General features: G+C 33.3%; 3 protein-coding genes and 1 long non-coding RNA gene across 4 annotated transcripts; 1 reads left to right on the top strand and 3 right to left on the bottom strand.

Annotated features, from left to right (window-relative positions):
* The first annotated feature begins 69 nt into the window (after positions 1-69).
* LOC112539512 (uncharacterized) lies at positions 70-1,858 on the top strand. The gene is made up of 2 exons (XR_003083387.2): positions 70-398; positions 634-1,858. It is a non-coding gene; the product is annotated as an uncharacterized LOC112539512 (long non-coding RNA).
* Positions 1,859-2,035: 177 nt separating this feature from the next.
* On the bottom strand, positions 2,036-5,651 carry oxt (Xylosyltransferase oxt). The gene is made up of 8 exons (XM_015936213.3): positions 5,233-5,651; positions 5,010-5,159; positions 4,581-4,935; positions 4,356-4,516; positions 4,084-4,277; positions 3,724-4,021; positions 3,013-3,651; positions 2,036-2,959 (listed from the first exon to the last, which is right to left on the bottom strand). The coding sequence occupies exons 2-8, from the start codon at positions 5,145-5,147 to the stop codon at positions 2,288-2,290; spliced, it is 2,457 nt and encodes an 818-aa protein (XP_015791699.2). The 5' UTR covers positions 5,148-5,159; positions 5,233-5,651; the 3' UTR covers positions 2,036-2,287.
* A 357-nt stretch (positions 5,652-6,008) lies between these two features.
* LOC107368405 (uncharacterized) lies at positions 6,009-7,764 on the bottom strand. Its single transcript, XM_015936225.3, has one exon. The coding sequence runs from the start codon at positions 7,624-7,626 to the stop codon at positions 6,136-6,138; it is 1,491 nt and encodes a 496-aa protein (XP_015791711.2). The 5' UTR covers positions 7,627-7,764; the 3' UTR covers positions 6,009-6,135.
* A 1,889-nt stretch (positions 7,765-9,653) lies between these two features.
* Positions 9,654-11,485, bottom strand: mei-W68 (meiotic W68). The gene is made up of 3 exons (XM_015936223.3): positions 10,808-11,485; positions 10,432-10,624; positions 9,654-10,355 (listed from the first exon to the last, which is right to left on the bottom strand). Exons 1-3 carry the CDS (start codon positions 11,386-11,388, stop codon positions 9,780-9,782), a joined length of 1,350 nt encoding a protein of 449 aa, XP_015791709.1. The 5' UTR covers positions 11,389-11,485; the 3' UTR covers positions 9,654-9,779.
* Positions 11,486-12,074: the final 589 nt, after the last annotated feature.

The raw sequence follows: 12,074 nt of genomic DNA, 5'->3' as shown, positions 1-12,074 counted from the left end.
AAACAAAACAAATTGAGCAGATAATGAATAAAAAACATGAATTAATCTTACCTTAACTATTGGCCATTGATGGTTCCTATGTAAGCAAAAATCCATGTAATCATTTTGATGCATTACCAAAAACGATGTCAAGAATCGATTTTACCGCTTCAAAAATTTCCCTCTTAAACTATGCATTGTCTTTGCATGGAAAATTGAAACAATGTGGTTTTTTCATGTTAAAGGAAAAATAATGATAATGTTAATGGTTAATCGAAGTTATAAATTCTCGAAAAGTTAATTTAATTTTGTTTTTAACTTTATGTGATCGTAACGTTTGTCCTAATCATAATCATCATCAATTGATTTGGTTATTATTCAAGATAATTACAGAGTAGTGAAGACACATGGAGTAGAAGGTAAGTAAGAAGCCAAAAACAAGGATGGAAGAGGGATTAGTAGATCCTCTTTTTTAACGTGCTTTTGCATTTAAAATATATTTTTCAAAGAGGGCTTCTTTTGGGGCAACTTAATTATCAATGTTGCCCATTATGTTGGATATATATTTTCCTCTTTTATCCTTGATCTGTTTCATCTTATTCATCTTTTTAACCAAAAATTTACCTTCAATATTTGCTATTTTATTTCCATCAGAAGCATTTCATCATTGATTCCGTCGTAAATAATGTACACTTTTATTGGTCAAATTGGTCGTCGAAATATCCCTTTGGGCCATCATCTATTCACTTCTTTCAACCTTCCTCCTCCTCCTCCCATCTCACATTTGATCGTGATGATTAAAAACAACGGACCTGGGCTTTTCTTTTTCATAAACATCTCTTTCTTGTGCATCTTCATCATCTTACACAACATCAACCAAAATTGCAATCCTGACAATCTCTAACATTAGGCGTAGACAAAATGTATTAAAGTACAAGGAAAACTGGCCTCAAGTCTCCCGCTGAGATATCTTAGATAACATATAAGATGAGGATAGACAAAAAGTAACAGTGAAGACAGAGGATAGAAAGAAGTTGAAGAAGAAGCAAAAAAGCCGAAAATAATGATGAGGGTTCTGCGAGTTCGGAAGCATAATTTGGCTCATCTTCTCTTCATCTTCTATTATCTACTTTTTTGGAGAAAAGGCTCAAAAATTTTGTTAAAGGTAAAATAGACTAACCAACAATGTTAAACAATGTTAATAATATTTGATGGTTATAAGGAATGATGAAGTGAGAGGTAATTTGCAGCTTTCAGGTCAAACAGGTAAGCTGTTTGACAGTTATACTTGCTGTTGACATTGGTAATAATTAATAATAATAATAGTTTTTTAATGATTCCTGGTATTTGGTTTTTCAAAGCTGATAATTCATTTATCTTCATAAACTTTTAATTCCTTTTTCTCATTTCGCAGTATTGCAAAAAAAGTCCAGAAGATAGATAAAGTCTCCAATGTGAGTCGTTTTCATTACCTTTTCTTGAGAAAATTTCACTTTTCAGGTCACTCGAATTAACTTTTATTTTCATTGGATTGGTGATTATCTCTGATCGAAATGATAATGAAATAGAGAGGCCAAATGGGAGAGGTGAAGAGAAATGACCTGAATATTTTTGTAACAAGTAAATTGATTGCACTCTTGGCCAGGAAAAAAACAACTTAAAATCAAATCCTAATTGATACTTTGGTCTATGATGTACATGATGTGTATTCTTATTCGTAATTTGTCTTTTCACCTTTGCCCTGACTTGAATAATTTACTGCAATTTTCCCCTCAATCATCTATAATCAATTTTATTATGGTTAACTGTTATTTTCTTGTTATTTTGTTTCCAATAAAACCAGTGAGGATAAGCACAGCCTCTTTCAATTATCACTTCATTTCAGTCTAATTTATGTAAATTTTATTTGTTGGATCTTGTATTTGCTGGACTAATGGTTTCTATTGGATTGATAATTTGAAAGTTTAGGCTAATTTATGTTACCGTAACAATTTTTCTGTTGGACTATGTAAGTACAAGACCAGAGCGTCCAATTTTAAATAATAAACAATTCCAATAAATGCTTGAGATTTTTTTATTTAAGGACGAATAGTTTTTTAAACATATCAACTTGATAGTAAATACAAATTAGTTAATAATTATGTAAAATGAGCTAGTTTAGTGATGAATTTGACATTGTATCAAGTTTGTAACATTTTTCATCATTTAGAGTTTTGTAAAATTGAAAAGGCACTGAGTCAGTGTTTGCTTGGCAGAAAATATACCGACTCGAACCAGACATGGTATGTATTGCGATTAATGATATTCATTAAATTAATTTTGACTTTAGATCAGGATAAAATGAACTCCATGGAGTTGATTGGCACGAATTAATCTTAGCTCTTTGGCATGTAGACAATTTGTTGACTAAACAGACATCATAAATAGTCCAAAAGTTTTCTAAAAGCTCCAATGACCAGTCAATAAGCTGACCGTTTGTTTTTTGTGAATTGCGTATTGCTTGGGAATCGAGGGTTGATGGATTAGTACGAAGTTTAAGAAGTCTTTCAACTGCTGTAAAATTATGATCAAGATATTTTCCGGCAACTGGCCCATTATGCAAATTTGAAGCTGAAGTTTTGTCCAAAAAAAGGCCTTTTTCAAATATGTATGGCAGCACGAGAAATTTCATCTCCAAAATTGGTTTCCATTTGTAAAGGATACTTAATTTCCAAGTACCTGGACGCAAAGGATGATTAAAATTTGGTTTGTGATAAAGAGTTATTGTTTGTTGATTGTTCTTGGCTTGGTGAGGCCATTCAATTTGTACTTCAAATGAGCCTGCAACATGTTCAACTGGGTCAATCCAGACAAATGAAACTGAAAAATTAGTCTTCCCATCCGATGACCATTTATGATTGACTCCAATTTCAGAAAAAGGATGTAAAGTACAGGCAAAATTACGGAAAATCTGTTCTTTCATATCATAATCACTGCAAACCTATTGAAGAGAGAAAAACTGATTATATGAATTAACTAATGAGTCAACGTTACCTTAGCGGAGATTAACTTTATTTCTGGACTTATCTGCTGTCCAACAGGATTGGAATGTGCTACAGGTTGTGCATAAATTTCATAAAAAGCAGCCGAATTTTTCTCAGCAATTAAATCAATGAATGTGAGCAGGAGGCCTTTGAAAGAATCGTTCTCGAAAAATAGGTGAGCTTGTTTCACTTCAATGGTAGAAAGTAATTGGTCAGACGGAATTTTCGTTTCAGAGCAAATTTTGTAAACAAATGATTTTCCAAGTAATCCGAGAAGATAATAAAAGCTGACTTTTGCATCATCGTTGTTATCAAATTTATGATGAAAATCGTTTTGCCAGTACTTATCATAACTCAATTGGCCAACTTTAACTTGTTTCTTTGAGATTAACATTTCAATGCGATTGATTATCTCTTGATTGACTGCCGGCTCGAATTTCCTTGCGAAAAATAGTGGCTTCTCTAAACTATCTACAATTCTAGACCAATCCTCGAGTCTAAAATCATTTGGTGAACAACCACACCAATCAACGATATGTCGATATTGACATTTACAACCTTGACTTCTTCTCCAGTTGGTTATGTGTAAGTTGTTATCAATGATTGTATCACAAAAAGCACTATTGCGAAGGACTGTATGAAAAAATGTCTGTTCAAAGAAATAAGAAAGATTCAATTTTAACAAATTAAATATACAATATGAGGGTTAAGTTAAACTTACTTCAGCTGGTAAAAGAGTGTATTTAAAAAAGGTACGCAATCCTTTGAGAAGTTCATCATCATTATCAACAATATATTGGCAAAAGTCACGAGTTAAAGCTACCCAATCGCTACCTCCATCAACTTCTATTCCTTCAGGAATTTTGCGATCTCCCAATCGCCACATGTGATCATCACATTGATGAAATGTTTTATCTAATCCTTGTTTTATTAAAAATCTTTGTGGATCTTGACCATGAGATTTAACAAAATTGTGACCGTAATTGGCTGCAAGAAAATTTTCCAATCTTTGAAGAGGCCTGGAATAAGAAACAATAACATATTAATATGATTGAAAGTTTGTTAATGTACAATTTTATACTTGATAGGAAAATCACTTTCACTAAGATTGATTAGATAATCCCAGTTTTTGTGATGCAAAAGCTCATTAAAACTGTTAATTAGCATTTCCAGAAGACTAGCTCCTCCCCAGATAGTGGAAAGACGATTACGTGATAAATGGATATTCGGTAAAGTCTCTAAGACGAGTAGTTCTTCAAAGAGGTAATTTAAACGCTGAAATGAGAGAAATTTCATTGATAAAAAAGTGCAAAATAAGGAAGATGCATAAAATAATCAGCCAAATATACAAACCTTATCGATATGGATGAAGTAAATATGGCGATGACTATATATAGCTTTAATCAGACGAGTAATTTGGCGAACAGAACGTCCATTGAATGTTAAAAGAAATGCGATACGAACGGATTTTTGATTCGGATCAGCATCTTCGACCGAGTTCTTTTTCTTTACATCTGTAAAAATAAAGACAGTTAGAGATTGGATATCGAAAAAAACAAAAATATAAGAATAACTTACTTCGGTTTGGACAGAATTGTGGTAAATACTTTGGAAATAATTCTTCTGATTGCAGTTGACAAGCAATATCTGCAAGCTCTTTCTTACAATAATTTGTTCGAGCCCTTTTGATGGCGTGAATGGCATCTTTGAGAATAATTGTACAATTTGGAGTGAAGTCAAGGCTTGCAATATCTAATTTACTTTTGGACTTGACATTTTTGCTGACCAGAGAATTGAAAGCTGCTCGAGATTGTGAGGAATGGTCGGAGATATCAGATTGTTTGTTTGAATGACTATTTTTCCATGATCTAGATTCAATTGAATTTGTTGGAGTTCCAAAGGACAATCTTTTATCATTTGTTTGAGAATTTTTCTAGATGAACAGAAAAAAGCATTAAAAGGTAAGAAATAAAAGTGCGCTGTGTAGCTTAAAACTGTTGCACTTACCTTGAATTTGCCTTCTAGCAAAAAATTTTCCTCAAATTGGTTAGACGAGTAGAACGACAAAGCTAAGAAGAATTGTATTAAAAGTATTGTCAACGCGATAAAAATATATATTCCATATCTTCTGGAATATTTGGTCATCCTACAATAAACCTATGAGAAATAATTAAACGTATTGAGTTAGATTTTAGGAACTACAGAATGAATGAAATAAAGTATACTTTACCTTTCAATGAAATGATTAGCTTGTTATGCAATAGTGACATGAGATTCACCACCTTTCAAATTGATATTGCAAGCGCGTAAAATCACTCTTGCAATCTCATTTAAATAAAAATAATGAAGCCACAAGAAATTAACGATTTTGTACAGCAGCTTACAAAAATACGAGCAGATTTGTTAAACGAAATTCGGCCACAAATTAACGCAAATCGGGACTTGGAATCGATATGTATCTATTGTAACCAGTGGTAGGCTGGTTAAATAGCTTTTGAAGACTAAACAAGAATTCTCATTCATTCAACTTGTAACATTCCACCAATTCTGTAAGTAAACATGTAATAAGGAGAACTGATTAAGAAAGGTTTAATCTTAACTAGCTATAAATAATAATTAGTAAAAATTTACAATAATAATTGATACACAGTAAACTCTCATAATGTCAGTCGTGAAACTAGCCCTTTTTGCTATTTTCACATAATATTTTGGAGAAATAGCTTTCAAATTGGATTTTAAAGCGACAATCAGCTGGAAATTGTAACTTATTTAAATCCATCACCATGCCTAAGAATATTTAGAAAGGTTTATTGAATAGCACATGTTTTTATCATGAAGAGATAAATAGTTGACCTTTAAGTGAAATGATCAATTAAATGTGTAAGGACGGCATGAGTTTCCATCAACTATGAGACTGATACTAAAAGCGCGGAACATTAAGCTTAAATTAAACTTGTAGAGATAATAATGAAATAGCACGAAATTAACAAATTGTAAAAGCTCACGAAAGATGGGAAGTTTTCATTTTATTTTTCGAGTAAATAGATTCACCCTGCCACATAGAAGAGGCACAAAATACATGGATATATTGATGTTGAAAGAAAATGGAAGCAACGAATTCATTCTTATTGAATTACATGGGTTTGTTGAATCCTTTCTTCTTTTTTGTCTTTTCCTTTTTAAATTGCTTGCCTTTCAAATTTGTGAAATTATCTCGTGGGCCTTTTGTCGTTACTTTGAAGTCACCATATACAACAGGGCTATCTGAAGTTATTCTGCGAAATGGTTCTGTTTTCTTTTGAGGAGTCGTTTTGAATTGATTTGGAGTTTTTTTATCAGAATCATCAAATTCTTCTTGCGATTCTGCCTTTTTAGCAGCAACCGGAGTAGCATTTTGTGATTTGTTTCCTTTAGCTGGAATCTTCTTTTTGTTACTCTTTTCTTCTTCATCGCTAGAATCATCATCTGAAGAATCGTCTGAAGATTCTTGCTTTTTAGTAACAACTGGAGCAGGAGTCACGTTTTGGGATTTTGGAACCTTATTTTGCTTAGCTGGGATCTTCTTTTTGTCTTTCTTTTCCTCTTCATCGCTAGAATCATCTGACGAATCGTCTGAGGATTCAGCCTTCTTAACGGGATTCGGGACAGGAGTGGCATTTTGAGACTTGATTGGTTTAGCGGCTGGGGTCTTCTTCTTAACATCTTTTTCCTCTTCTTCGCTAGAGTCATCATCTGAATCATCTGAATCTTCAGCTTTTTTGACAGGAGTAGGGGCAGGAGTCACTTTTTGGGCATTTTGAGGCTTATTTGGTTTAGCAGCTGGGGTCTTCTTCTTGGTATCCTTTTCCTCTTCTTCGCTAGAGTCATCATCTGAATCATCAGAATCCTCAGCTTTTTTGACAGGAGTAGGGGCAGGGGTCACTTTTTGAAAAGCTTGTGGCTTAACTGGCTTAGCTGGTGTCTTCTTAGGTTCTTTCTCCTCTTCATCGCTAGAATCATCATCTGATTCATCAGAAGTTTCACCTTTTTTAACAGGAGTCGCAGCAGAAGCCGGAACAGGAGTTGCTTTTTGGACATTAAGTGGTTTGTTTGTCTTAACGGGTGAACTCAGCTTAATCTTTTTAGCATCTTTTTCCTCTTCGTCACTAGAATCGTCCTCTGAAGAGTCAGGTGAAGCTACCTTTTCAGGTGCCGGAGCTGGAGCCGGAGCCGGAGCAGGAGTTGCTTTTTGAGCATTCTGTGGCTTGTTTGGCTTAGCAGGCGTCTTCTTTTTAGTATCTTTTTCCTCATCATCGCTAGAATCATCATCTGAAGATTCAGGTGAAATATCAGCTTTTTTCATAGAAATATCAGTTTTTTTAGTAGTCATTTTCTTTTTAGCCAAATTTTCTAAAACGGCAGCAATTTGATCATTAGTTTTAAGTTTTTTGACTGGTCCATTTTGTTGAGGAGCTGGTCTTTTGTTGTCATGAATGCTTACAGAACCCAAGACGAAAACCAATTGTCCGTTAATTGAAGAATTACCCTCTAACTTGGCTGCTTTCCGGAAAGACTCAGCGACTTCAGGATGAACTTCTTTGATATAATTATAAATTAAAGTGTCTTTTTCTTTCTGAGAAGACATACTGGCTAAATGGAATAAAGAATAAAGAAAATAGAAATAATTATTATAAATAACAAATTATATGTTTAACTTAATACACTACAATCAATAAATTAACACAAGAAGAAAATTTGAATTAAACATGTGCATAAACGCATTGGCTTGTTATTAGCATGCTTGAACCACGCATTCATTTTCGTTGATGTTATTGCCATCTTACGGGCAAACCTTTCGTGGCGCCATTCTCAAAAGGCTTTACCTGTTCATTCAACTATTGATTAATAATCAGTGAAATATTTTTACTGTTGGTTTCTATGGCATTTATTTGTTGTCTTATATTTATCGTATTTCTAGAAATCTTTGCTAATAAAAGCTAATTAAAAATGCAGACTGTTAAAGATGATGATGGACAAGTTAAGCCAGTGATTCCTGATCAAGGAACTATTATTCACGAAGAAAAGCCATTCTTCATTTTGTGTAAACCGAAGTTGTTGCCGCTAAAGTCGATAACTCTTGAAAAATTAGAGAAGTTGCAAAGGGATGCTGAAGAAAAGGCTAGACAAGGTTTCTGAATACGACATCAGATGCTGCTAGGTAAGTCACAAAATTAAGAAACAATAAATTGATCCTTAGATCTGAATTTAAAATGGTAATTATTTGTAACATTTTCCCAATTTTCTGTTGTTTACAATAAATATTAAGCAAATGCAGATACATTTTGAAATTTACATTGATTGACTTTTATTTATTAATTTATTTCTAAACTCAGACACAATTTTTAATAGCTTGCTTGGCAGTGCCGACACATGGATACATTGATGTTGAAAGAAACGAATTCAGTTCTATTCCGTTACTTAGGCTTGTTAAATCCTTTATATTTTTAATTGCACGTCCTTTCAAATAAGTGGAAGTATCTTGAGGGCCTTTTGTCATTACTTTGAAGTCACCATATACAACAGGGCTATCTGTATTTATTCTGTTACATTATTCTGTTTTCTTTTGAGTATTTGTAGTTTTTGGTGGAATGGGAATCTTTTTACCAGAATCATCCGAGTTTCCTGACGAATCTATCTTTTTGGTAGGAATTTGTACTGAGTCACATTTGGTAATTTTGGAGGGTTATTTTGAATAGCTGGTGTCTTAGCTTTTTCATCTTCGCTAGAATCAGATGAAGAATCAGATGAAGAGTCATCTGAAGAGTCATCTGAAGTTACAGTTTTTTTAGCAGGAGTAGTGGCGGCAGTCACTTTTTTAACAGGAACAGGGGCAGGAGTCACTTTTTGGGCAGTTTGTGGCTTGCTTGGCTTAGCTGGTGTCTTCTTAGTACCTTTTTCCTCTTCGCTAGAATCATCATCTGAAGAGTCATCTGAAGAATCATCTGAGGTTACAGTCTTTTTAGCAGGAGTAGGGACAGGAGTCACTTTTTGGATACTTTGTGGCTTGTTTGGCTTAGCCGGTGTTTTCTTCTTAGCTTTTTTCTGTCCTTCGTCATCATCTGAAGAATCCTCTGAAGAATCGTCTGAGGATTCGTCCTTCTTAGAGGGATTCGTTGTAGTTTGAACATTTTGAGGCTTGAGCGGCAAGTTTTCTAGAGACGGAACAAATTGATTATTAATTTTAAATTTTTTGACTAGTCCAGTATGTGGAGGAGCTGGTCTTTTGTTGTCATTAATGCTTGCGGAAACGCAAAGCACAACCAGGTTTCCATTAATCGTAGAGTTAACCTCTAATTTAGCTGATTTCCTGAAAATCTCAGCGGCTTCAGGATCAAAATCTTTGAAATCAATAATATAAACATAACGTAATGTGTCTTTTTCTTTCTGAGTAGACATACTGGTTAAATGGAATAAGGCACAAAGAAAATAGAAATAATTATTATAAATAACAAATTACGAGTTTAACTTAATACACAATACGATCAATTGACACCAGAAGATAATTTGAATTAAACATGTGCATACAAAGACAGGTTTGTTATTGTCATCTCACGACCAAAAGTTTTCAAGGCGCAATTCTCAAAAGGCTTAAAAAATGAAACAACAATTAAATTTGAATTTGAAATGATGATAATATTTTTAATCCTCTGTTTACAATTTTCGTCTAATAAATATTAAGAAATATACATAAAGATAAATTTTAAAATTTGAATTTCTTGAATTTATTATGATTTATTACTAAATCCAGCCACCATTTTGAATTTTGAGAGGCAGATATGTTTCCACACAATTTTCAATAGCTTGCAATTCAGCTTTGACACCTGATCTTTCCATGATCTGTAATTCATGGGCCCATTGTTTGTTAAGCCTCATAAACGGACGCCTCTTGAGGCTGTTTATTTTCATTAAATCCAATGTATCAAGAGCGTCGGTTAACGGTTTGTCTATACTGAATCTCTCGATATCCGATGGTAACAATCCAAGCCATCTTATTTGAGGAACTGTGCAATTTTCGGCATCATGGGCTAATGATAAAGATCCATAACGATAGATGCATAAAATTTCTAGACCCCAAGGATTCGCATCGAACAGACCAAGAACAGGAATAGAAAGAGTCTGTGTTAAAATTTTTAAAAATCGTCTAGTGTCACAATCAGGGAAACCCTTTCCTGTCATCATAATAATAGGAAATTTGTCTAAAATTTTTTGGTTTATGAGGTGCTGGAAAGAGGCATCTTTCTCGACGATCATAATGAATTTTGCATCTGATTGAATATCTTCAATCAAATCAATATCTTGAGATATTGTCAGGCCCTGAAAATAATAAATTTTAGTCATTAAAAAATAGATCTATACTTTTTTCAAAGAAGTAACAATGTATAATACTTACAAATGGATGATCAGAACAATTGTAAGGCACATTATGAAGCTTGAATTTTAGTTTTCCATAAATTAGACCTTTAGGACATGATAAAATATGCAACTCCTTCCTTGTGTTGTTGGTTATGCAGCATAAATCTTCAATTAACTGATCGCAGACAATCTGTTTACCATAAGCTCCTTTATCTAAATAGTAGAGATGTCTAGAAAATAGACCAAGAAAAAAACTGATGATTACTGAATCAATTAAAAATAGCAAGGCACGATCATGCACATAGACACATAAACTTAGACTTTTGATAGATAAGACTTGACTGAATTCAAAAATTTGAAAAGAATTAACTTGAAAAATTGGTACGAAATAAAAAATTACGTCAGATACTCACCTCTTTGTGGCAAATCGATTGGAACTGAGAAGTAAGTAAACTCTACAGAGAAGAGTTAACATTTGCGCGCGCTTTTTCTTCTTAATAATTGTATACTTGATGTTATCCTCATTTTCGGATAATCTTACTCCTAAGATTTCATCAAAAACCGTATTTGACCAGTCTCTTCGGGACAAAATTCCGATTGGTTTATTAGTTTTTGCAAATCTGTCCAGTAGATCTTTTATTGTTTCTATAATTTCACGTCGATTTGATTCTTTAGCTGTTTGATGTGAAACATCTGACGGGTCTTTCAGCAAACCAGTATCCATAAGCTCCTTCCTCAATTCATTCAATTTTATCCAAACTTGATCAGTACTTTCTTTCGAGTTCCACTCCTGCGAGAAAACACCTTCATAAATGCCATCAGAATAGACTATATACTGATTTTGAGAGCTCAGCTCCTGGCTTCTGCCTGCTATAATCCCCGAATCAACTTGTTCAATGTCGGCGTCTTCAATTGAAATAATTCTGGCAACTGCTTGGAAGGATTCATCAATGTTTATGGTTTCTTCGGTGGATGTTTCATCTGGAGAGGACATGATCTCAATAAAATGATTAAACACAAATTAATAAAACAATAGAGAAATAAAAACAATATTTAGAATCAAAAGAGCTTGATGGAGAACAGTTATTCTGCAGATACTTTTGACTCAAAGTACAATTATGGATACTTGTTGATCTTATGCCATCTATCGGTTCGTAAGACAACATCTCCAATAATTGGTTATGCAAATGAAATGGATTCCCGATTTGAATCTAAAATTTTGTTAATAAATTAATCTTCAATTCACTTTCAATTAATTTGTTTATTGATTTGTAATAAATTATTTTTCAAATGTTTTTCTTTCATAAATCAGTTTGACTAAACATATTTAGAGTAAAACAATGAATGATCTGAATCTTTATCAAGATGCAAACAGTTTAATTAACTATTTAATTGAAACACTTCAACTTATCCATATTCATTGACCTGGCTATTAAAATGTGTCTCATAAAGCATTGGCTGAATAATTGGCCAGTGAATGAATTAAAATATCATGATGGCTTTAAAAGTGACGGACATTTCAGGTGAATCAATGAGCAGAATGAGATGAGACAAAGGAAAAGATTGAAAAGAGCTCGAATGATTAGTCGAGTTAAATCTCAAACATGAATTACTCTGAACTGAAAATCAACATAGAATTGAATGTATCTAGAAAATGATTATGTCTGCATCTGGTCAAGC

The sequence above is a fragment of the Tetranychus urticae genome, chromosome 1, assembly GCF_039701765.1.
Source record: "Tetranychus urticae isolate SD_2017Ah chromosome 1, NJAU_TeUrti_SD_1.0, whole genome shotgun sequence".
In the NCBI taxonomy this organism is placed as follows: Eukaryota; Metazoa; Arthropoda; class Arachnida; order Trombidiformes; family Tetranychidae; genus Tetranychus; species Tetranychus urticae.
The sequence above is the reverse complement of the archived record's forward strand: the minus strand, read 5'-3'. Positions and strand labels throughout refer to the sequence as shown.